General features: G+C 34.9%; 2 protein-coding genes across 4 annotated transcripts in view; one reads left to right on the top strand and one right to left on the bottom strand.

Moving 5' to 3' along the window:
• The window catches only part of COG3 (component of oligomeric golgi complex 3), a 61957-nt gene extending 43372 nt beyond the window's left edge, over nt 1–18585 (top strand). Inside the window, exons 20-23 of the mRNA XM_074299126.1 lie at nt 4635–4710; nt 13706–13833; nt 14618–14716; nt 16684–18585. Of these exons, the coding sequence (XP_074155227.1) occupies nt 4635–4710; nt 13706–13833; nt 14618–14716; nt 16684–16713 (333 nt within the window). The 3' untranslated portion in view covers nt 16714–18585. The remainder of the gene's footprint in view (nt 1–4634; nt 4711–13705; nt 13834–14617; nt 14717–16683) is intronic.
• Nucleotides 18586–18619: 34 nt separating this feature from the next.
• ERICH6B (glutamate rich 6B) overlaps nt 18620–25155 on the bottom strand; it is a 30207-nt gene continuing 23671 nt past the window's right edge. For 2 of the 3 annotated variants that reach the window (XM_074299127.1, XM_074299128.1), the window contains exons 5-6: nt 22804–23029; nt 18620–21647 (exon numbers count right to left, since the gene is read on the bottom strand). In XM_074299127.1, coding sequence (XP_074155228.1) covers nt 21402–21647; nt 22804–23029 — 472 coding nt within the window. In that variant the 3' untranslated portion in view covers nt 18620–21401. The remainder of the gene's footprint in view (nt 21648–22803; nt 23030–25155) is intronic. The other variant, XM_074299129.1, reaches the window with a different exon arrangement.

The raw sequence follows: 25155 nt of genomic DNA, 5'->3' as shown, positions 1-25155 counted from the left end.
TACATTAAATATATCTATTTAAAATATATAACAACATATGAGCTGCTGTCAATCAGTATTGTTGTTAGATCATAGCTGTAAGGATCCTTTAAATGGGTGGGCACAATGCAACAGGAGATTGAGATATATATGAAAGAATATTTGAGAAGTATTTTATAAACCCTCCTGTGTTATGTAAGTGCAGTGTATTATATAGAGAACTGTTCTAATTAATTTGGGCTTAGTAGAAGGCAGATGTGGTCCAGCTGCCAAAGAATTATCAGTCTAATTGGAAAGGCAAGACATTAACACATGAAACAACTAAAAACCAGATGCATCTGTGGGTGATTGTGTGTGATTGTTGCCATATTCACCCAATGTCTAGGAAGCCATCATTTTTAAAAATCAAACCATTAGATTGATAACAGAAACGTCAGAGGAATCACAGTCAAATAATTTGCTGATCTCTGATGGTGCTTTACCCCGTTAGTTGATTTCAACACAATCTTAGATTTTGGATTATGGAATTAGGTAACATTCATATCAAATGAAGAGATTCCAATTATTGTTTTGTGTCACTTTTGATGATAAAGTGATAGCAGAAGCATTTAAAACTGACGTGTGAAATACAATTTTCATAGGAGTTATAATATTGTATTGAGTCAGCGTAGAACAGTATTAGACACCTTTTTGGCAGAATGTCTATCTTAATCCTAAGTGATAGCCAGTATTGATTAATGTTCCATAGTTTTAGTTTTAGGCTTATTTTTTGGCCTGATAGAGGAAAAAAAAGTAAAAAAACCCAAAACTTTTAGCCATCTTGTGGAATAAGATAAAGCTTCTGAAGGAAGTATTTATGAATGTTATTGAAATCTCCAAGACTCAAAGATGATATACTATAGCATTTTAGAAATGAACATATGTTAAAAGTGTGAATTCATTGATTCATTTAGTTGAGAAAGAGGCCTTAGCGTAAACTGAATGAAATTTCAGCCATTATAAATATTTGGTAAGGTCCTAGATAACTAAAAATTTTGAAGTAAAATAGAGCATTGTATAGGGAATTTTTAACTTGTGCTATAACAAAATGCTTCTCCCTAGACTTTGCTGCACCCCAGTTGAACCTCAGCAGGGTTTATTTCTCTCAGTGCTATTACAATCCTCTCTCACCCACTATGCTTTGGGATTGTGAAAACATGGAGTAATGGCTAATCTCGGCATTTGAATTATTTTTCATTTGACTTTACCTCTTCTGTCTTTGCCCCATACAGTTTTCCCCTAATCCTGATTCCTCACCACTCTTATAATATATTCATTGTGATTCATTGTGTTCCTACTAAGAATATTAGTCAGTACTTTTTTGTTTGTTTGTTTGTTTCTTTTTACAAAGTGTTGCTGCTGTATATTGAATTTGGATTTGTGCATTAAAAAAAAATGCCTTTGGCCAAAAAAGAAACAAATTTGTTTAATGAAGAATAGTTATATAACTCATAACTCACCACTAGAGTTTGTATGACATTTCTGATACCTTAAGGTGATGTGCCTTTGTATTTTTTCCTGCATATTTTATTTCTACATGACAAATGTTAAAATAATGTACTGCAGAGGAAAATAATGAAAGCTCTAAAATCAACTTTCACATTTTCTTGACAGCTAGAGCTTTTGTTTTCAAAAGTCAACAAAGCAATCCATCTTTCAAAGAACTTTCCATAAATGTGAACTGAAAAAGCTTTTTTTTTTTTTATTTGCAAAAATTAAAGTCTTGTGTCTCTTCTGACACAATTGACATTTTACAAAAACTGTTTTACTTTTGTTATGAATGACTGCAAGAGTTGTGAATGAGGTTTTGGTAAGTAAAAGAAGCACATTTCATCTCTTATTTGAGTGTGCATTAAAAAAATGCCAGGTGATACTGGACATAAATAGCTCAACATATATCCTCATCTTTTCACCTTAAGTTCAGATTGAGTTCCCTTTTTTAAGTAGGAGCTTTCTTAGTATGAACCAATATAGTTTAATGCATAGAGTATGGTTCTAGGAGAGTTAGAGACATATTGTGTGTTTAAGAATCTTTGGTATGATTCTTAGCCCTGCCATTCTACTATCAGTTGTAGTTAATCAGGTAATGTTTTTCATTTCACAAATGGAGAAACTAATGCTTATTATGCCATATTACACTTGATTGAAAAAGAGAACTTCTAATTTATTCATTGTTCTCCATTTCATTTAATGAATACTCTTACTGTTCTTTCTTGGAAAAACAAAATAGAAATAGCAAAGTCTGTTTATTATTTTACTGTTCTGGAATTCTCTCCCATCCTGGCTCACAGGTACTTACTGGGTAATACTATCCTAGGTATTGTAGTACTCAAATCTCTTCAAAATAGACTCTAAGAATTAGCCAAAATTTGATTGTTATGTGGAAATTTTATTGTTTTTTTTTTAATAGTTTGAAATAATCCATAAGCCAAGATTGGAAAATTTTTGTACAGTCATTAGCTTTGAAACCTGGATTTCTCATTCTCTTCATCTTTAGTTTGTTGCCAAGAGCTGTCTTGTCTACCTTCCTAACAACTCTTGTATACACTCACTTATCTGCTCTGACACTGATATTATCCTTATTCAGACCCCCGTCATCTCTTTCCTAAACTTTAGGCTGTAACTTGCTGCTTGGTCTCTGCCTCAGGTCTTTCCCCACTCTAGTCCATCCTCCACTTAGTTATCAAATTTGTCTTTTTAAAGCCCAAGTCTATAATTACCCTTTTTGTTCACTCCAATATTGCCCCTAGGATCAAACGTAAAAGTCTTTTAAAGTTCTTCATTTCTATTTTTTTTCCACTCTTCTTGTATCTTAATTACCTCTAAATACTCTTTAACTCAGTGATACACATCTCTTTATTGTTCTTAGAGTGCAACATTGCCATCTTTTGACTCTGGCCATCATTTTCACTGGCTGTCCTCTATACCTGTAGATTTCTTCCTTTTCATCTCTTATCTCCTGGCTTGTTGGGCTTCCCTTCAGTCCTAATTAAACTCCCTCCCAGCCTCTACAAGAAGTCTTTCCCTGTCTTCCTTAATCTTAGGGCTTTTCTTTTGAGATTACCTATAATTGCTTCTATTTGGCTTTATTTATTTATTTATTCATTCATTTATTTATTTATATCTATCTGTTTATTTATTTATTTTTGAGTTTGATTATTTGCATGCTATCTCATTATACTCTGAGGAGTGCAGACTGGGGTGCTTTTTGTCTTTCTTGTGTTCTTGGTGCTTGGCATACAGTATCTGGGCTTATAATAGGTGTTTAATGGATATTTGTTGACTTTATATCGATTTACAATGACAACCCAGTAATTTAGACCTATTGTAAAGAAGACCAGCATGAATTAGTTAAGTCTTTATATTGATTGGATTAAAAAAAAAAAACCCTAACCATTTCAAAGTCTGACTCACCAAAGTAAGGTAGTTCGGCTATTGGAGCTGCTTAGTAGATAAAATAATCTTATATTGAACAACATTCATTTCCAATCAAACAACTAGTCTTTAATAACACTTTTTTCAGGCAGGTTTAATACTCTTTTAAGATTTTATTTATTTGCTTAACAAGATCTCTTTTACTAAATAAATTTCATCCTGTTTCAGATGTCAGATTTGAAATGAAAACAATACGAATCAGTGACATTTTTATTAAACAATTTTGCTAGTAAAAATACTTGTTAAAAGCATTTGAGCTGTAAACATTGTCTTCCTTCAGGGAACTTATAATCAAATAGAAGCAAGCAGCAGACAGGTAAAAACCACAGATACTTCTCTACAAGTGCTCTTTTAGAATTGATTATGGTAATAGTTCTCAGGCTTTGGGTGGTTCAGGTTAAGCTTTATTTTTGCCAGTTCTCTAAAGTTTATATGTAATTCATTGTTAAAGCTAGTGCTTCCTCAGTAGCTAAACATATTTTTTTTTGCTTACTTTCTCTGTGTTATTAAAGAAAAGTTTTGTTTTTCAGTAGCTTATCCCAGTAAAAGTTTTCAGAAATGTTCATGCTTATTTAGTTTATACCTCTGGTTGGGATTAATCAAGTAACCTTTTTTGGGAGGAGGGGGCAAGCGGGAGGGGTGTGTTGTTCAACTGTCTTGTGGCTTATTAGGGAAATTAGTTCCATGTGCAAGAAAAAAAATCTATCCTGGAAGTATTCAGAGCATCCTCATTGCCTTCTGGCTTCTTAGGATGAAGTTTTCTTAATGGCAATGAATAATGACGTAAGATGCTGACTCTTCTTTTTAGTCTGTTAGTCTTTTTATGGCTCTGTTTGACTTCAGTTTGGATCTTTCCTGAGTTGTTTATGAGAGTAATAGTAATTCAGATAAATTCCTTCAGGACCATGGCATTGTTATGGTAAAATAACATCATCTAACAACTATATTTTAAGAAAAATTTCTCTCTCTCCCCTCCCCCAAATCACAAAAGAGTTTTTACTGAGGATTTTATTAACTATAGAAATAGAAAACAAGATATTTTTTAGTGCAGGAATATTTGTTTCTTGTTATGTTTTAATGGTGTTGTCTTATATTATTTATCCTTTGAGAACAATACCGGTTTAATTGGTTGTCAGTGAAATAAAAACTTTCTTTTTTTTTTTTTTTGTCTCTTTCACTAGGTTTCAGCATTAAAAACAATGGCCAATCAGGGAGGTCCCAAGTATACTCTCTCTCAGCAGCCCTGGGCACAACCAGGTATTCAGATTTTTACCACTTGAATTTTCTTTTTAGTCTATGGATTTAATTTGCATTTATATAGCACTTGTTCTGTGTGCATAGTATTCCTGCTTTGCTCTAAGGTACTACTATGAAATAATACATTTATGATTCAGTTTCCCTAAATGCAAGTTAGTTGAGAAAAGTCTTTTAATTTATACAAGCATTCCAAGGAATAAATAAAAATGAAAAATAGTTTGCATAAAACCTTTTTATATTCTGTTGGACAGAATGATTTAAAATCATTTAAATATCTAAAACCAATTTAGCTAATGATCATCCCAAGTGATCCTAATTAGGATTTTCACATAATTTTTTGAATAAAAAATTACATGCTTTTTTAAAGTTGTAGCTCCTACTAAAGTATTTTAAATATTTAACATGCTTTTGATTATTTTAGCAGTTTTTTAAAAAAATAATTTCTTTAAGGGTATTTCCAGCTAAATTGTACACTTTAGACAGAAAACATTTATCAAATTTCCAGTATTTAAAGCTGGATAATTTTTAACCTCTTATGAAAAGTGTATCTAACACTTTTTTTTCTTAGTTTTAAAATGTATTGATTAAGAGGCAGCAGTGGATTTGGAGTTAAGATCTTTGGCAAATGGCTTTTCCTTCTTGATCCCTGAGGAGGATTAATATTGCTGATATCAGCTACCTCTTAGAGTTATTGTTTGGGAAATGGTTTGTTTGTTTTTTAAATAGTAACTCGCTGTACAAATGCAAACAATTATTATCATGAACAAATTAGAAAATGCCCAGTGTTAGTTCTCAGCTTGTGAAGTATTCTCCTTTGGATAGTAAAAATGAAGATATAAATGCTGTATAACATACAAACATATCGAATGCTTACTTTTTTTTTTGTGACATTGAAATCCAACTATTAAGTATTGTTATGTGCAGGGCTGCTGTATTCATGGAACTTTTAGTAGGATAAGAAATGATTACAAGAGAACTGTAATATATGAGATAAATTACACATGTTAATTACATATCAAAGAGCTGTTTGGGGCCCAAAGTGAAATGTTGTTTTCAGTGGAGTACAAGGAAAGATTCTTAGGGAAGTTGCATTTGAAATGGGCTTTAAATTGTAGGGAAGTGTTTTTTGTTTTTGTTTTTTTAAATTAACAAGCATTTATTTTGTACATGTAAGAATTTATCCACTGGAGGTGGAGAGGTGAATATTAGATGTAGAAAATAGGATGAGCAGAGGAACAGAACTAGGAGTATATGTGTTTAAAGGGGAAGGATCTGAACATGATGATGGGATGGAGTAGAGCAGAAAACAACCTTTTATTAAAGTAATTAAGAAAGTTGGAAATTTTTGGAAGTTGCTAGATGATAGGAAAAAAAAAGTAGGAAGAAAATGGTATAAATTCAATGGACTTCAAAAGGGGAAACATTTTGGAGGGAAGCATGGTAGAAAAATGGTTTAGAAGGCTCTTCTTCTGCCCTTGAGTTGTGAAGAGTCAGAACCTTTAGTGATTGCCAGCAGAGATGTTTGCAAAGGATTTGCAAGGAGAGAATGAAGTTTCATTTAAAGTAAGAAGATATCACAGAATTTTAGAGCTGTAAAAGACCTCAGTGCCCTTCCAGGTCAAACTGTTCATGAAAAAGAATCTCTTAAAAGTCAAATAGGTTGAAAAGTTAGAGCTTTTAGAGGAATTTGAGAATATAGTTCCAGAGCACCCAGTGAATGGCCCCAGAGATTGAAATTTCACCTGTAGAGGAGGAAGGCTAACTAAAATGGACTGTGGGTTTGGGAGAAAGCATTACAGACCTGCTACTTGGAACTGGGGTGGTAAAACCAACTACTGAGGAGCAGCATAAAGGAAGGTAGATTGGGGTGGCATGGTCTGCTCCTTAACAGTAGAATTCTTGGAAAGTTGATCTACTCAAGAGTTTGAAGTAAGTCTTGATGACTCCTCCTTCCCCTTAAAGGAAGGAATAGTATTTCTTTTTGTTGGGTGGAGAGAACAGCAGTGAATCACAAGCTTCACATACAGTATCAGTACCCTGTTTTCTTCTTGTTAAAAAACTGAACATTGTTTTTCACCTACCTGGAGTGCTTATAATCTTGTTTCTTACTCTTGTGGTTTTTGAATATCAGACCACTTTCAGTTTTCAAGATCTTTATTTGTTACCTCATTGGCTTCTATGGTAATCCTTCAGCATTGCTAATAGCTTCTCATCCATGTTATGTTTAAGACACTATATTAGTCACAGGAGATGTCATGGTGAAGAAGATAGGAACTCTGCCTTCAAGGAGCATATAATAAGACATACTTCATTGGAACTGTGAAGCCTTCACTATAGGTATTCCCTTTAAGGATGAGGAACATACCACATTTATGTTCCTCATCCCCCTTTCAGTCTCTTTCTGTAGATCTCCTATAAGAAATACACTCTATTTGTTGAAAGCCTACCTCTCATTGGCTTGGCACTGCATTGATATTAGTGGAATACATGGGCTGTCCATCACTTCTCATTTGTTCTTGCTACATGACCAGCCCTTTTCCAATCTTACATATCTCACATATCCATTACATCTTTTCTCCTATGTACTCCTTCTCTTCCTCCCTCTCCCCCAAATGGTCTTCTCTTGTTTCCATTTGGAGATCCCCAATTTCAATTCTTCATTGACTAGTATGTGGTGACTTGGCCACACATCATCACTCTAAAAATATTGGTTTTAAAAAGATGACTTATTTCAGAAAAAATCTTGGGGTAATTTCCTTTCTTTATTAAAAGATTTGTGCATTTTTGAAATAGGACAACTCATCCTGTTTTCCTCTGTCTGTTCAATTGCAAACTCAACTTTACTATACCATTTGCAGTGTCTGTCCAAGTTTATACTAATGTACAAACTTTGTAGGTGGTTCTTTCAACCTCCTAGCATAATTTGGACTTTCTTTCTCCACTTAGTTTTTTCCTATGTGGATAGTTAAGTTCTTTTGAGTGATTATGAACCTCATTTATAAGTCTCAGAGATAGGGTTTGATGCTTTAAATATCACACAATTTACAAACAGCTTCTGGATGATCTTGTCATTGAAAAAAAATCTCTATGCTTTGCTTGATATTGCTGATCAGTGGGCCATCAAACAAAGTTAACTATGTATTTATATCTTTCAAAGAATCCAGTATATTTTTGACTTATTCCTGGGAGATATCTTGTTGATGAAGAGACTTTAAAGTGATAGTTTACTCTTCTGAATCAAATGCTTTTTTAGAGTCAAGTTATAAGAAAGATAGACTCTCGTGCTTTCTGAACCTTTCAGTCAGTTGTGTAACTATAAAGATATGGTCTATTATAGAACGTAACTGTTGGGCATAGCCTTTATGTTCTCTTCTGAATTTTACATCAAGGGTGCATCTGAAGATTATTTTAATACATATTTTCTGTAGGTCAGAAAGTAGATACATGGATTGATAGGTATTCATGTTCTCTGTCACTTTTGTAAGATGATTACAATAATCTGATTGTCAGATTTTTTTTTTTTCCTTTCCTTTGGCATGATCCGTTTTTAAATTGCTTTTAGACTTGATTCTAACAGACCTCGTCTGTGTAAAATGGTGCTATCTAGCTGCTTTTCGACCTTTGCTTCTTCAGTACTATTTCCAATTCCTTAGAAATCATCTTCATAAGTGTGATGTTCCAGACTCAGTGGAACCCCTCTGCTGCTTTTGATAGTGCCAAAAATTTTGGAAAAAAAATTTTGTGGATTTTTACTATTTCCCTCCATTCCTGTCTCCCTTCCAATAGAATGCCCTGACCCATCTACACAACATCATTGTAAAAGTGGTGGTCTTAAGAAGATGATTTTTATTTTTCAGAAAGAAACTTGGGATCATTTTCTTTATTAAAAAGATCTGTGCATTTTTGAAATAGGGCAATTCATCCTGTTCTCCTTTATCTGTTCAATTTCATATCCAACTTTACTATTCGCAGTGTCTGTCCAATTTTATACTAGTGTACAAACTTCGTGGATTGTTCATCCAATCTCAGCATAATCTGGACTTTTTCTATCTACTTGGTTTTCTTCCAGTTTCACTTTAAAATGCCCTTAGGGTGATCCTTTAGGTAGATCTTTTGCCAATTTTCTTTAAACTTTCTTTTCCCTCCACTGCATCTCAGTGTTTCTTGAAATAATTCTGTTCACACGCCTCCACTCTTGTACTCTATAAGATTTTACCACCATGTTTATTTATTAAATTGGTATTGCCCTTGGATGTTTTCTCTCCTAACTTACTGTGGAGATGAGGACTTGATGTTTGAGAAAATTCCTGTCTTCTGAAATATAATCAGATTCTTTTTAAAAAAAATTTATTTTCTTCACTTCATTCTATCCTTCACGTATTTATTAGGGTGATTTTCTTAAAGCACAGATCCGATCATGTCCTCTTTCTTAATCAAGTTACTAGCTCCCCCTGACAGCCAGGATTTAAAACTAATTCTTTGTCATTTAAATTTACCATCTGTCCCTTCCCTATCATTCTAGGTTTCTTAGACATTACTTTCCTCCTTTCAGTTCAGTCAAATTGTCTATGTCCTGTATCTTATACACAGTGCCCCCATCTGACATCTGTTACTTATTGTTCCATTGCCTAATTCTTTCCCTCCTTCAGGATTCAGCTCAGACTCCATCCTCTGCCAGAAAACCTCTCCCAGTTTGCCCCTGGACACTTTGACTCAGCTTTGAAAACCTTCTTTAAGGTTGACTCTTGTCTCCTCTATATGTCTTTTATATATACTTCTTTATGTATAATATTGTCTTCCTGACTGGAGAATAAATTTATAGAGGGTAAAGGGTGTTTTTGCTTTTTCTTTGTATCCTTAGTATCTGTTACATATTAATGCTTCTTGATTGATTGAGAGAGCATTTTAAATATATAAGGGTGACATTGCTATAATAGTTCTCAGGGTGTTTTTGTTGTTGTTGTTGTTGTTGTTGTTGTTTTTTGTTGAGGCAATTGGAGTTAAATAACTTGCCCAGGATCACACAGTTAGGAAGAGTTAAGTGTCTGAGGCTAGATTTTTCAACTCAGTCTTCCTAACTTCAGGGCTGGTGCTCTATCCATTGCACCAACTAGCTGCCCTCTCACAGGTCTTTTCTTCTAAACCATATTTCAAGTATTTGCCACTAACTTTCCCTATGTTCATCTTTATATTGAAATAACTGATTATCAAAGCATGCATTGATTTGAATCTTATTGACTTATTCATAGAATTTCTCTGAATTTCTTTATAGAATTTCTTTTTCATAGCCTACAACAGATGTTGGCCCATAAGCTGCAGTTATTTTTGTGGTAGGCTTTTTGCAAATACTTAGGAGTATTTCAGTGTCTAATGATCAGATGTCACGAGATATGGAAAGTGCTGTGTACATGCTTACTATTATTATGACTAAATATACCATGAAAAGTTCTTGCCTTTGGACACACAATAGAACTACCATTTCTAGTTTCTTTATTGTTTGCTAGCTTTCTAATTAACTATAATTTTCTTCTTTCTTCTGATTTCCTTTATGGCAAGACTGTTAAAATTGCTGTGCTTTTAGTTCCTTTAATCCTGGAGGCAGTGAGATGGTCCAGTGCATAGAGCACTGAGCATGGAGTCGGGAAGATCTGAGTTCCAATCCAGCCTCAGATAATTACTAGCTGTATGAACTGGGGCTATTCACTTAACCTTTCTCAGTCTGTTTCCTCATCTGTAAAGTGAGAATAATAATAGCATTTATCTCCTAGGGTTGTGAATATCAGATGAAGTACTTTTTAAGTTCTTTGTACACCTTAAGGCATTATGTAAATGCTAGATATTATTACTCTCTAAACATTGGTCATTGGATTAGAGTCTCAAATATAAAATAATAACAGCTAAGCTAATAGTTATTCTTAATATTCACTGCTTCTTTCTCTGTTACTTTGCTACTGTTGCTACAGATTTTATTAAGTAGAGGTAAAGGGTACTTCATAGAACTAAGTTGTAAAGTAATAAATTTAATGCAAAGCAGAATGTGAATGTTATAAAAGAGGTATAGATTAAATATCAAAACAATTGAAAGGAAGGGGGAGATTGCTTTTAACTGGAGTACTCTGGCAAGCCCATATGTAGGAGAAGGCATTTGAGCCTGTTCCTTGTTGGACAGGTAGAATTTCACTTGTTGGAGATGATTGGGGAAATAATACATCCCAAGTCTGGAGAACAAGCATGAGCAAAGAATTGGAAAAAAGAAAATAAAGTCTGAGTTTAGGACATGACAGGTTGATTGGGTGAATAGAAGAGGGAAGAGGAATAATGAGTGATATGGCAAGAAAGGCAATTTCATCCAGACTTTTAAGGTGCTGAAATGACAAATTAAGGATTCAGGACTTTTTTTTTTTTTTTTTTTTTTTTTTTTTTTTTTTTTGCTAGGCAGCAAGGAACTGAAAGTTTTAAGAATGATTATTTTGGCAGCAAAATTTAGAAAGAATTAGAGAGAGATTAGTTAGAGAAGAAATTGTAATTGTTCTGCTCAGAGATAGTGTGAACTGAGTTTGAATTTTGTATGATTCATTTATGTGAAGATGTACTGGTACTGTTTGGTGCTGTTAAAGTTTTTGAAATTACTTTTAGTGGTTAGTTTTGGTTACTGAACATAGGAGATATGTATATATATATTTACTGTTACATGTTGCTATAGACATTTAACTATTTGTCACCTATTTAAAGGGTTGTCTTCCTAGATGAAGTGATTTAGGTAATCTAATAAGAATTTGAAGGGATCTTAGACATACCAGGTAGTCATATTTTGTGAGATAGTTGTTAGAGAGTCGTTCAGTCGTGTCTGAGTCTATGACCCCATGGACTTTTGTCCATGAGATTTTCTTGTCAAAGATACTAAGAATACTTTGTATTTCCTTCTCTGCTGAGCTCCCATTTTACAAAAGAGAAACTGAGTTCAATAGGGAGTCACACAGGTAGTAAATGCTGGAAGCTGATTTTGAATTCAAATCTTTCTGATTCTAAGTCTGGTGCTTTATCTCCTTCACTACCAAGCTGCCCTGTGGTGAATTAAATTTGGAGTCCAAGGACCTGGTTTGAATCCTGGTTCTACCATTTGCCACTGTGTCTGTTAGCAATTTAACTCGGATTTGTACTTAGGTCCTCTTGACTTCAGGGCTGGTACTCTATTCACTGAGGCACCTAGCGGCCCCCAGGTGAATATGTTTTATGATAACTGACTGAAGAGAATCATGAATATTATTTCTTTATTTTTTTCCTAGTAAATTTATTTATTTTTAATACACATTGCTTTATGAATCATGTTGAGAGAGAAAATCAACAAAAGGGAAAAGCCATGAGAGAAATTAAAAAAAAACCAAAAAACAAAAAAACCAGAAACAGGAAAAAGAAATAAACATAGTATGTAATTTACATTCGGTCTCCTTAGTTCTTTTTCTGGATGCAGATGGTATTTTCTATCCAAAGTCTACTGGGATTGCTTTTGGATATCATTGTTATTTCAAAGGAGGACATAGTAGGTGATGATACCAATAGGAATTGACACAGTGGATGGAGTGCTAGGACTGGAGTCAGAAAAACTCATCTATTTGAGTTCAGATGTGGCTTCAGACATTCACTAGCTGTGTGATCCTGGGCAAGTCACTTAACCTTGTTTGCCTCAGCTTTCTTATCTGTAAAATGAGCTGAAGAAGGAAATGATAAACTGACCCAGTATCCAGTATAGTTTTGCCCTAAATGGGGGTCATGAAGGATCATACATGACATAAAACAATTGCATAGCAAACCAATGGGGACTTAAGTTGATTGGCTTTATCTGGAATCAAGAGCTTTGTAGGATATTTTCTCATTGTAATGGAGGTATTATCTGTAATATTTTAAATATCTTAGTTGACATGCATTCTTAAAAAACTGAAGCAGTTCTTGGGATATTGTCCAAAGGTTTAGAAATAGCAGGTTTCTTTCATATAGTAGTAGAGGTTCTGAGGCATTCTTGGTTATGAGATTAAGCTGACTGCACTGACTTCTCATAATCAAGAACCTTATTTATATATAATTCATCGTGTTACCCTCAAGCAGGTCTAACAATCTTTGAATTAATTGCTAGTTCTAGCCATGATTTTTAGTAGTATAAAGGGCTTATTTGGGGAAATTTGTTTTCTAGCCTTTGATTTGTGAGTGGAATTCTGTGGAAGAAAGAACATGTAGTATGGCTGCAGTAAACATTTTTTTCCTTTAACAAAATCAGCTAGAAACTGGCAAATAGCCATATTTAGTGTAGTTATGCCCAAAGATTTGATGTGTTATTGAAATAATGTTCTTTTTCCTGTGATAAGGTTTTCCTTTCAAAGCAGAAGTAATTTTACCTTACCATAAAATCTTAGTGATCTTAGAGTGCTTGATGCATCTTGTTCCTTTGTGTCTGTCAGTAGTTATGATTGTTGTTGTATAAAGACTCAACTAGATCCCTTTTTAGCAAATTACATTTCTTTTTTAAGTAAGGAAAATTCATTTGGATATTAATATAGCACACATTGGCATTAATTAAAAAAAAGATGTTCTGACCTTATCAGAATGGAGTTTTACCTACTTACAGAATTGTTGGGTAAACAAACTCTGAGAATTCTTTGCCAACAGCCTCCATGAAACTTCGCTCCAAATTAACAAGGTAGAAAAGAACAATTTAGAAGCATTGAACATGTAAAGAAAATAATTTTGTTCTGTGTTCTTTCTCTGGTCATCTAGAAGTTTTGCCTCCTTTGGTTTTATTTTACTTTCTTCTTCCATTTATTAAAGTTATAATTAGAGTGATGTGAGATTTTTTGATTAAATAAGATAAAAATAAGCAAGGGAAATGGAATTGAGCCTTGTAAGACCCTTCTTCTTCTTCTTTTTTTAAAATTCTTTTGAGGTGAAATGCTTATGTTACCATTCAAAAAATGTCAGTAACTAAAAGTTAACTTCTTCCTAGTCAAAGTCAATGACCTGGTGTCAAGTGCCTACAAGATGATAAAAACAAAGCTGCCATTGACACTGAGAAGCATGTCATTGTACCTCTCCAATAAAGATACAGAGTTTATCCTATTTAAGCCTGTTAGGGTAAGTATTACCATGTTGTATATAAACATTGAAGAGTTTCTTGATATTTGATTTCAACATATCTCATTTTTTTCTATTTTAAATTTCTATAAAACACTGATCACAGCTGGTATCTTAGTAAAGTTGATTACTAAAGGACTGTGACTTTTGGACTGCATATATAGCCAATATCTCTCTGGCAGTGTTCTCTAGGGTTATTGACTGCATTCTTTGTATACTCTTCCTCATTTTTAAGTTCCTGTTGGTTGACTTTGAAAATGGAAATTAAAAAAAAAATCAAACAAGAAATGTGGCTTAATGCTAAAGCATAACATATAGGAGTTATCTCCCTACTGTATTAGTAAGTAGCATCATTAGATTGTTTGCTGTGACCACAAAAAGATTGTATATGCATACAGAATTTGGACTCAGTTCTCCTAGTTCTGTATTAGGTTCATATCTTTCTTCAGTGCTTTGATTAATTTCCAAAATAAATTTCATATGAATGGGAGTTATATTATATTCTATAAAAGAAATTGCTACTGAATTCTATAGTATTCTCTAAAAGTGCAGGGTTTGCCATCATTTAGTTTCTGCAGTAAACGTAACCTGACAGACTTGTCCAGGCTTATACTAACACATCACCTGGAATGTTTAGTGCATATTAGATATCTTTGGTAATGATCCACACTATTCCTACTTGTGGTGGCAAATTTCATTAAGACTTGATGTTCTAATTGCTTCAAGCTTAAGACAATTGTGTTTTTCAGTGCCTCATTTAATTTGATATTTCCTCCTTTCTAAGAATAATATTCAGCAAGTATTTCAGAAGCTCCACGCCTTGTTAAAAGAAGAGTTCAGCAGTGAAGATATCCAGATCATAGCTTGTCCTTCCATGGAACAGGTAAGCTTTGTAGAGATGGTACTTGAGCTTCAGAAGACCATTTGAAATAGATTTTTTTTTTCACTTGAGTTGATCATGGGTTTTTTTTTTTTTTTTTGAGTTATCAGGGTTTTACTTTTGTTATATTTGGCCATATTCTCTACTCTGATGAGAAAATTAAAATTTTAAGTTGGTTTTGGCTACATGAGGTTGGTATAAGTTTTAAGTAGGGTAGGGAGCCAATTAAAATGACAACTGTGCTCTGGATGAAACCCATCTGTCTTTGGAAATGCCAGCTAGTGAGAGCCAAGGAGCTGAAGCTATCTTGAATCATGAATGCCAAAAGCCTCTGAATGATTAAACTAAAAGCAAACGAGTTATGTTAGGACTCAGAGTAAATGCTGGAAATTTCTCGTCACTGTTGTAAAATCTAGTAGCTGTATGTGTGCACACACATGTAATACATATATGCATGTCTGTGGGGGATTTGATCTGTCATTCCACCTATTGTAAAATTTTTGAGCTTGAATGTTTTCTCATTTTGACTCTTCTGCATTTTTCATATGTTTATTCAGAATTATGTTTGTTGAGTGCCTATTATATACATATACTATGCTAAGTACTTTTGAGGAGAAAGATGAATAAACAAAATCCTTGGCCTCAAAGAATTTATACTTTTAACTATAATAATAATGATAATCATAGTTGCCAGCATTTTATAGTGCTTTAAATTTTGCAAAGTGTTTTGTCTATCTCATTTCATTGCCACAACAACCAGGATATGGGTGCTTTGTTCTCATTCCCACTTTACAGATGAGAAAGCTGAAGCAGAGATTGAGACTTGCCTAGGGTTGTGCTGCTAATAAGTGTCTGAGGGAGGCTGTATTTATCCTCAGATCTTCCTGTAGCATTCTGTATCCCCTGAGTCACTTGGATGCCATACATGAAATATACCCAAGAAGAAAACATGTTAATTGTCAAATGATTGTATAGTACTGTAATAGTTGGAGAAAGAAAGGAAGTAAGGTGCATTGGGGTAATTTGAGGAATAACAGCAACCAACATTTATTTAGAGTCTCCTTAATGTCTGAGCTTTTCTCCTTTTTTTTTTTTTTTCTTTTTTTTTTTTTTTTGAATTGTTAGTTTACTCTGATCTAGTCTTCTTAAACTGACTTTTTTTTATGCAATCTTTCTCATTTTCCAAAATCCTAATTATGAGCAAGCTGAACATCTGCGCCTTATTTTATTTTATTTTATTTTATTTTTGAGCCTTATTTTAAATAAGAATTTAGTATGAAAAATAGTAATATTTTAGTGTGTGATTAAAGCATTCTTTCGGGCAGCTAAGTGGCACAGTAGAAAGAATGCTGATTCTGAAATTAGCAAGACTAATTTTCTTGACTTCAAATCTGGCCTCAGATAATTACTAGCTGTATGACCCTGGGCAAGTCACTTAACTCTGAGATTCCTCATCTATAAAATGAGCAGGAGAAGGATACAGCAAAATATTCCAATAGCTTTGCCAAGAAAACCCTAAAGTGAGATTATGAGAAAGCAAATACAACTAAAATGACTGACAACAAAAAAAATTCTCTGCTTTTATAGACTAATTCATAGCATGTTTAAAAAAATTTCTTAATGCACATTTGTAAAATACAGTTTGTAACTAATTTTTCAAGAATCCTTTTGTTGTACAAAATGATTGGTTCTGTATCTTTGGATTCTGTCATTTATGTATATGTAGCAATTTTTTTCTCTGTATCTTTCATTAAGCTGCTTGAGCCAGTGATCGTCTCCATGCTGTAAAGCTCCCTATAGTATTCTGTACTACTGCTGCTTTAGAAGAACTGCCAGTGCTATTGTGGTCTCTTTAAATAACAGCATTCATCTTCAACCTTGATAAGGCTTTCCTTTGCTCCATTTTTGCATCATAAAGAATCATCATGGTTGTATAGCAACTCATATATCCCTCTCACTTTGCTTTTCAGGTGAACTTGCTGCTGTCGGTGTCCAAATAACCAAGTCCCTTGAACTGTTGTAAACAAATGAAGGTTTGCCAGGCCGGAGCAGGGCTAAGGAATCACCCATGTAGCCTGCAGGATATTGGGGGTGTGGGTTTGTGGTGAGATCCCCCAGGGCCCATAGCTTACTTGAAAGTCCTCTGTGCTTCTCAGCATTGATTACAGAATAAGAACTTAAGGGTAAAAGGTATCAGAAATGCCAAAGATTGACTCATAAACATAGATCACTGCCTAATGTTTTTAAAATGGCTATATGATATGCAACTGTTAGAAGTTAATCTGTGGACATGCAGTGAAATGATTCCTGGAGAAAATAAGTGCAATGAAAGTAGGTTACTAGTTAGGAGTAGTGAAGAAAAACCTTGAGCAAGTTAATTAGAAAGCTTCTAGGAGCGTGGTTGTCTACAGTGTTAGACGTTGTTGAACAGGTTCCCAGAAAGGCTATTCATAACACTGTGTAACGTTCTGTTTCTGACGCCACTTTGTAGCAAAGATGGGGTATTCTGGGAGCATAGTCTGCTTTCTTTAGAAAGGAAGTTATCTTTCTATGTTTTATGTAAAGTAGTTGAAAAAAAGCAGGTCTTGCAACAACGACCTGGCATACCTCCCTGCTCCTTGGACTGTCTTACTGGAGAGCTGATGGAGAAGAGAGAGCTGCTGCCAGCTCATAATGGGCGTGGGAGGTATCTCTAATGAAATTCTGCAGTGTACAATTGCAGGTGTTTGTGAGCTGTAAGTCCCAATTAAAGCATCTTGTGCTTGGGGAGCTCTTTCTTCTATGTGGGGGTGACGGGTTACATACCTTGGGATGCACTAACTTCACTTGAATAGCCCCTTGAAGAGTGAATGCTTTCATGGTCTCTGCAGTCATATGACTTGAATCTGTAGCTCTCTTTTAGTGGAATAAATCTTGGTAAAGGAGATAAGAAAGATGGAGGTAGATGACAAACACTTCAAAACTCATTGCTGTATATCAGGGATCATAAAAGAAATGATGCACATCTACAAATTGCTACAAAAGCACAGCTCGTGATTTAGTCTGGGTTTGCAACCAAAGTTATATAGTAAATGTGGCTTGTTTGGGGAAGGAGGGGAAGCCTCTTTAGGGCTAGTCAAACATTTGTCCAGAATGAAGTGCTGAGCAGGGATCTGGCTTGTGAGTAGGCCCTGATGTACGGGTAATGGCTATCCCTCTTTGTACAGAGACTTTTACACAGCATTTTGCACACCTTTAGCAGCTCCTGCTCATTGTGTAGAGGTATTACATGTCCTGACGTCCGTTATATAGAGTGGGTCATCTGTTTTTCAAGTCAATTTACATTTGTTGTAGGGTTTGCTTGATTAGCTGGCTTTTAAAAAGGGAGGTTGAGAGAAGTTCAGGCTTGTTTTCTGAAATGAACTAAGAGGGAAGATGTATTTATTCTTCCACTTATTGTTATAAATATGTTTAAGAACATAGATTGTAAAATATCCATTTTGTATAATATATGTATATTTGGTCTTTTTGAATAGCCTTTTCCAAGAGAAATGAGGGCATGATTGCTGTATAGTAGTACTATGACTGACTTAATTACTTGTACAGAAGAGGGTGTATTCTTAAGGGTCAAAATGTTTAGCAGTGCTCATTCTTGTGTTTTGAATTTTTCATTTCTGAAATAGTCAAAACACCTCTCAAAGTGCTGAATAGTAGCTATCAGACATTTGCTAAATGAATATTTGTTTAAATCTGTACAGTTTCAAGTGTTTACTTATACACATAGTGTATATACTTTCAAATGATTAATTTAAAATGCTTTATATTATCTGGCTAGGAACTTGCAGTTTTTAAAAAATGTGGATTTTTTTAAAAATAAAGATTTTGCTTCCTAACTTGTCCAGTTCTTTTATTTGTCTTCAGACTTGTCTTCAAGTTCTTCTGACAAGATGATTGTAATGGAAAGGCAGAAGTACTAGAGGCTTCTAAAATCTTAATTAAGGCAATTTAATTTTTTCTTAGCAAGATAGTCATCTTCTCAAGTACTGTCAGTATAGCTAATTACATTGAAAATTCTGTTTTTTTTATTAGTAGCAATAAAAGCAAAATTGTATTTTCTTTACTGGTATTGTAAGCCCACAAAACTATAATTGTTTTACAAGAACATCTGAACTTGTTCAGGGACTGGTCATATGGGAGCACTGTATGGTGCCTAAGAAACCTTAGTTTTGTAGTAGATAGAGGCAGCTTTGAAGTTAGTTCTAGACCTGGATCTGATGCCTACCAGCTGTGTCACTTGGGGAAGGGAGGGAAATGCAACTTTTCTTTGAGTTTCATTTTACTCATCTATAAAATGTGAAAGAAAATAACAGTATTTTCAAAACAACCACACAGTGTACATAGTATTTGGGAAGTCAGTGTATCAAAACACACACTAAATAAAAGAAGTAATGAACAACTTAGAGCCAAACGATTATTCAGGTAAGAAAGCGAAAATGCTACAGAAGTTAATTTACAGATTTGCTGTTCTACCAGTTAAACTATTTGAGGAACCCTTTATAGAGTTAGGTAAAATAATAACAAAATTTATTTAGAACAGAAAAGGAGCTAGGATATCAAAGGGAAATGATGAAAAAAGAAAAACAATGAAAAACCAACAGTACTTATAGAACTCAAACTATAGTTATAGCCATTATGCAATAATTATATGTAGCATATTTTGTAAAGCAGAAATCATTAAAACCATTTACTATGAGTTAAATAGTAGACTAGACAAAGAAGAATCAGAAATGATGATGCTCAATACAGCATTCAATAAACTTTCAAACAAGGAAAAAACTTTATGCTAATTTTCTAGGAAACCTAGAAAACATTGTCAGAAATCAGGCTTAATTAGGTCAGTGTCTTATACCATATTCTACAATAACTGCAAAATCAATTTGTGACCTAAATATTAAAGATCATCTGATTAATACAGATGTCTACAGATCTTCTAATAGATTCTTTACTTTCCCAGCTATGATTAGGAAGATAAATTCTCTAATAATAATAGTTAGCATTTATATCAGACTTATGTGCCAGACACTGTGCTATAAGCATGTTATGATGTCTTGATTTATTGAAATAACATCAAACTAAATATGATCTTAATTTATCACCTAAACAAGGGATCAGAGGCAATTGCAAAAAAAAAAAAAATCTTGATTATATGAAATTGAAAAGCTTATGTACAATAATGCCTTTAAGAGGGAGAAATGATTGTGGGAGAAAATAGCTTTGGGTTTGAAATCCAAGATGAGTAGAAAACTAAACATACTTTCTACATATGTACATATATATAAAGCAAAAACAATTTTCAATAGAAGTGGTCAAAGCATATGAAAAAAAAAGATACTTAAAAGAATTACAAACAATTCCCTATCATATGAAAGAATGCCCCAAATTGCTAATCAAAATGACCCTGAGGTTTTACTTCACACTCAGAAAATTCACAAATGATAAAAGGTGGGAATAATTAATGTTGGAAAGACTAGCACATTAATGCACTGTTGGAGGACTTGTGAATTGGTACAATCACTCAGAAAAGCAATATGGATTTAAGAAAGTAATATGATCAAAATGTATATTCTGTGACTCGGAGATTCTAGTGCTGGATGTGTATCCAGAGTGATCAATGATCAAAAAACCCAGAGACAGACATCAAAATATCTATAGCAGCCCTTTTTGTGGAAGCAAAAAACTAGAAATCAAGATGTCCATTAGTTGGGAATGGCTAAATTGATTAAACACACAATCAGAAACTAGTCATCTAATAGGCAATATTAGTAGCTAGCTTTTCGTTAGCACTGTAAGAGTTTGCCAGTCTCATATGTCTCATTGTATCCTCACATTGACCTTGTGATGTACAGTGGTTTTTATAAGTCTCGTTTTATGAATTAGAATACTGAAGCTGAGAAGTTTAGTAGTTTGACCAGGGTCGGGTTTTTGGTGCTGTTTTTCAATCATTTCCAGTCACGAGTCAGCTCTGGCCCCATTTGGGGTTTTCTTGCCAAAGATATTAGAGTGGTCTGCCATTTCCTTCTCTAATTCATTTTACAGATGAAGAAACTGACGGCAAACAGGATGAAATGACTTGCTTAGGGTGACATAGCAATAAAATGAGATTTGTACTCCTGACCCCAAATCTTGCACTACATCCACTGGGCCACCTAAGTGCTTATAAAAATGCTTGGTGCAGTAATCTAATAAGTGCTATGTAGTCATTCAGTCTTTTTTCAGTCTGTTGGACTGTGATCTCATTTGGGGTTTTCTTGACAAAGATATCAAAGTGATATGCTATTTCTATTCTAGATTATTGTACAGATGAGGAAACTGAGGCAGTATCTAAAGCAGGATTTGAAATACTAGAGTTTTCCTGACTACAGGCCTAGCACTCTTATCTACTTAGCTGCCCTCTAGAATCATGCCCAGATTCAGATTGTGATTAACTTTGAATCCTGTCCAAAGAGAGCAGTGAGTGTGTTAATTTTTATGCATTTGAGCAGATGGAGCTTGTCCCAACCTTTAAAACAAACTAATCCCTCAAAAGTTCTAACCCCTACCCATACAAGAGGCTGCTATTCATAGGTCTTAAATGCCCCTCCGATCCTACAGCTACAATGGCCTAAGGCCTTTGGCAAGTGGAGGGTGGGAAGGGCTTCTGAATGTGTCATCACTCAGTTCGTATCCTCCCCAAACTGATGAGCACTGCGCTGAGCTTCCCGGAACGCAGGTGGTTTTCCACCATGGACATGCGTGGGGAACCCGTCACGAAATTCTCCAGGTCGAGTCTGGTCTTACAGCTTAGCTCTTTCATTTTCTTCAGGAGAGTCTTTATCACTTGGAATGTCTTCTCCAGTTTGTAGGTGTCCAGGACTGGCTGTTTCTGCAGTTTCATATCGGAGTAAGTGTCTTTCGCCTGCAAGGAGTGGAGTTCCAGAAAGCTGTCAGGCTCAGCTCTGATTTAGATCCTCAGGGTTTCCTTTTCTAACTAGTCCCTGCCTGGGATTAGGTTGAAGCCTTCCCTGATGTGTGTCAGTGCTGTGTGTGTTACTAAAGAAACTTCACCTCCTTCCTATTTAACTTTGACTGTGTCAAAATAACTGTTGGAATAATTGCAAAGGCCCTGGTTCAAATTGCAAGGCTTTTAGGAGTCTGGAGGACCTAAGACAAATTACTTTAACCCCCTCAGTTTCCTCATCTATGAAATGAGGGGATTGGATTAGATAGCTTTTAAGAACCTTCAACTCTGTGTCTATGGTGATGACAATAATAGCTAACACATCTATGTTATACTAAGGTTTGCATAGTACTTTACATAAATGATCTCAACTAATAATGATGATAATAAAAGCCAACCCTTAAACATCATGTGCCAGATACTAATAATTTGCAATTATTAGTCCATTTGACCCTCACAACAATCCTGGGAGGAGATACTATTGCCACCCCCAATTTACAGATGAGAAACTTGAGGCTTGGGAAAATGATGTGTTTAGTAGTCACATGGCTAATAAGAATCTGAGGCAGGAGTGACTTAAACCCTAGCCTTTTACTATAATTCCAATCATCTTTTGATATTGCCTTTATCCCTTTTCCACTCTATCCTGCAAAGTTTTCCCTTCTGGAAAGTTTTCTTTGTCCACTCTTTTCTCTACCAGAGGACACATAATGGTTAACTTCTACTTATTTAGGAGCTAATTATCCTGGCTCTTGTTTCCTCTGGTTGTTGTCATTTGGATATTCTCTCCCTTCTCACCATTATTAGCCACTGAGTGAATGGAAGAGATAAAGAAATGAAATATAAATATGTTAACTTTTTCCAGTATATTAGCCAGCTTGATAAAGTGTGTGTGTGTGTGTGTGTGTAATGGGGGCTAGAATGAGGAGTTGGAGGAGGGTATCTGTGGATTAAAATAATTTTTTTTTGGTCATGTGTTGTCAGGAACCAGAACAGGGATGGATGGGTAAATGGGTGGATGGATGGCTGTGCTGTTCAAAGCGTGTTAAAGTCTCTTTGGACATGAGTAATGAGCTCAAGGAGTGATGCAGGTAGATGAAAGAAGAATACTTACCTTGAGCTTGGACCCCAGATTTAAGTAGAGTTTTTGCTTGTAGTAGCTGAAAGTGACAAACACCTTATCCTGGCTTTTAATGTGAACAGAAACACATGGATTGAGCTTGAAGGAAATCGACTGGTTAGGGGGTACATGGAGATGAAGATTTGAGTCCCACCAGTTCCAAGCCTTCTGTCTTCCATTTTTATCAAAGTAGAAGCCCACATCCAAACCCAAACACACCCTAGACCAAGAAGGCCACAGTCAGGCAGGTTCCTTTAAAGACAAGATTATTTTTATTTCCTTACTCCTTTTCCCACTCCTGCCCCTCATCACTTGAACACAAATCAGGTAGCTGGGGGCCCATTTTTCTCTGTTTTACTGTGTTATTGTATTACTGTGACTTTATGGCAATAGAACCAACAGATGACATTCCAGTTTTAAAATTCAGGAGAGAACAGCTAGGTGGCGCAGTGGATAGAGTACCAGCCCTGAAGTCAGGAGGACCTGAGTTCAAATATGGCCTCAGACACTTAACACTTCTTAGCTGTGTGACCTTGGGCAAGTCACTTAATCCCAACTGTCTCAGAAAAAAAAAATTCAGGAGAGTGTGGGGAGTGGAAGGCTCTCTCCCAGCTTAGGTGGACCCATTGAACCTTTCTTCTAAGAAGGCACATGCTTTAAGTTGTTTTTAGATGTATAATGGAGTGGATAAAATCTCTTAGGAATATGTGAATTTGAATCAGAGATTGGTGCTATTCTTTTTTTTTTTTAATAGATATTTGTGGACATCTTTTGTTGTTCTGTTCCCTAGATTTTCTTCTTCACTTATCCCCATGCTGGGAGCCATTCCTTATAAAGGATTAAAAAATAAAAATAAAAAGGAAATAAAGGGGAAAAAAACTCACAAAAGTGACCAATATCCTGAAAAAAATTGACTTTATCTACAATATACCATGCCTGTGCACCCTGATGTCTGCAAAAGCAAGGGAATGTTTTTTCATATCTTTTATCTGGGATCAAATTTCTGGAGAATTTTACTCTATTCAGTTTCAGTTGGTTCAGTTTGTGTTGTCAGTTAATTGACTAGAATTTATTAAATGCCTTACCACTATGCTAAGTGCTAGGTATGTAAGCAATACCCAAACAACTAGTACTCACTTTCAAGGAGCTAACAGTTTAATGGGGGTAAGAATGTACTGATAAATGTTGAGTAACTTATTGTTCATTCATGTCCAACTCTTTATGACTCCATTTATTTCTTGGCAAATATACTAGAGAAGTTTGCCATTTCCTTCTCCAGCTCATTTTACAGATGAGGAAACTGAGGCTAGTAGGGTAAAGTGACTTGTCCAGGGTATGTCTCAGACTGGATTTGAACTCAGATTTTCCTAATTCCAGTCCTGGTGCCCTATCCACTGCAATACCTATCTACCCAAGAATTAACTCTCCAACAAAATAAAAAGTCCACACTATTAAGTTTAATCTTCATTATTAACAAGTCTTTCTATCACTTAGTCAACAAAACAATATATTAATCTCTGACTTATAGTATTGTGGATTTCTGAGGTATAAATGCTTATGCTGACAACATTAAAAATTGACACTCTCTGGGGCAGCTGGGTGGCGAAGTGGATAGAGCACCAGCCTTGAAGTCAGGAGGACCCCAGTTAAAATCTGGTCTCAGACACTTAACACTTCCTGGCTGTGTGACCCTGGGCAAGTCACTTAACCCCAGCCTCCAAAAAAAAAAAATGGTCTCTTCTGAACCTGTCTGAGCTGACACAATATGCAAATAACTGTGTTCAAATGACAAACTAGGAGTAGTTTCAGAAGGATTCAGCTAGGTGGGGAACATTTAACCAAGAGTCAGAAAGACCCGAGTTTAAATCTCAGTTTATATCTCAGATATATACTAGCTATGTGACCACCCTGGGTGCTTCATTTTCTGAATATATAAAATGAACTGGAAAAGAAAATGGGAAATCATTTCAGTATCTTCCAGAAAGTTCCCTAATGATGTCACAAAGAGCCAGACATGATTGAAATGATTGAACAACAACATTCTGGTCTGTCTAGTCAGTGACACTTAAAAGCCTGTTTAAGCCTACCTTAATTATGTCAGGTATTTACTAGGGAGGTAATGGGGATTCATTCATTGCTATGGGTAACTCTTCTTTTTTTTTTTTTTTTTTTTTTTTTCTGAGGCAATTGGGTTTAAGTGACTTGCCCAAGGTCACACATCCAGGAAGTTGTGTTTGAGACCAGATCATTTAGTTCTTAAACTCTTAGCAATAGTGACCCCCCCCCTCAAAAAAAATCTTCCACAAAACAAAAAACAAAATCTCTTTGCCTTCCCCAAGGAAGTTC

This window comes from Sminthopsis crassicaudata, chromosome 3 (assembly GCF_048593235.1).
Source record: "Sminthopsis crassicaudata isolate SCR6 chromosome 3, ASM4859323v1, whole genome shotgun sequence".
Classification (NCBI taxonomy): Eukaryota; Metazoa; Chordata; class Mammalia; order Dasyuromorphia; family Dasyuridae; genus Sminthopsis; species Sminthopsis crassicaudata.
This window is presented reverse-complemented; position numbering and strand designations above follow the sequence as displayed.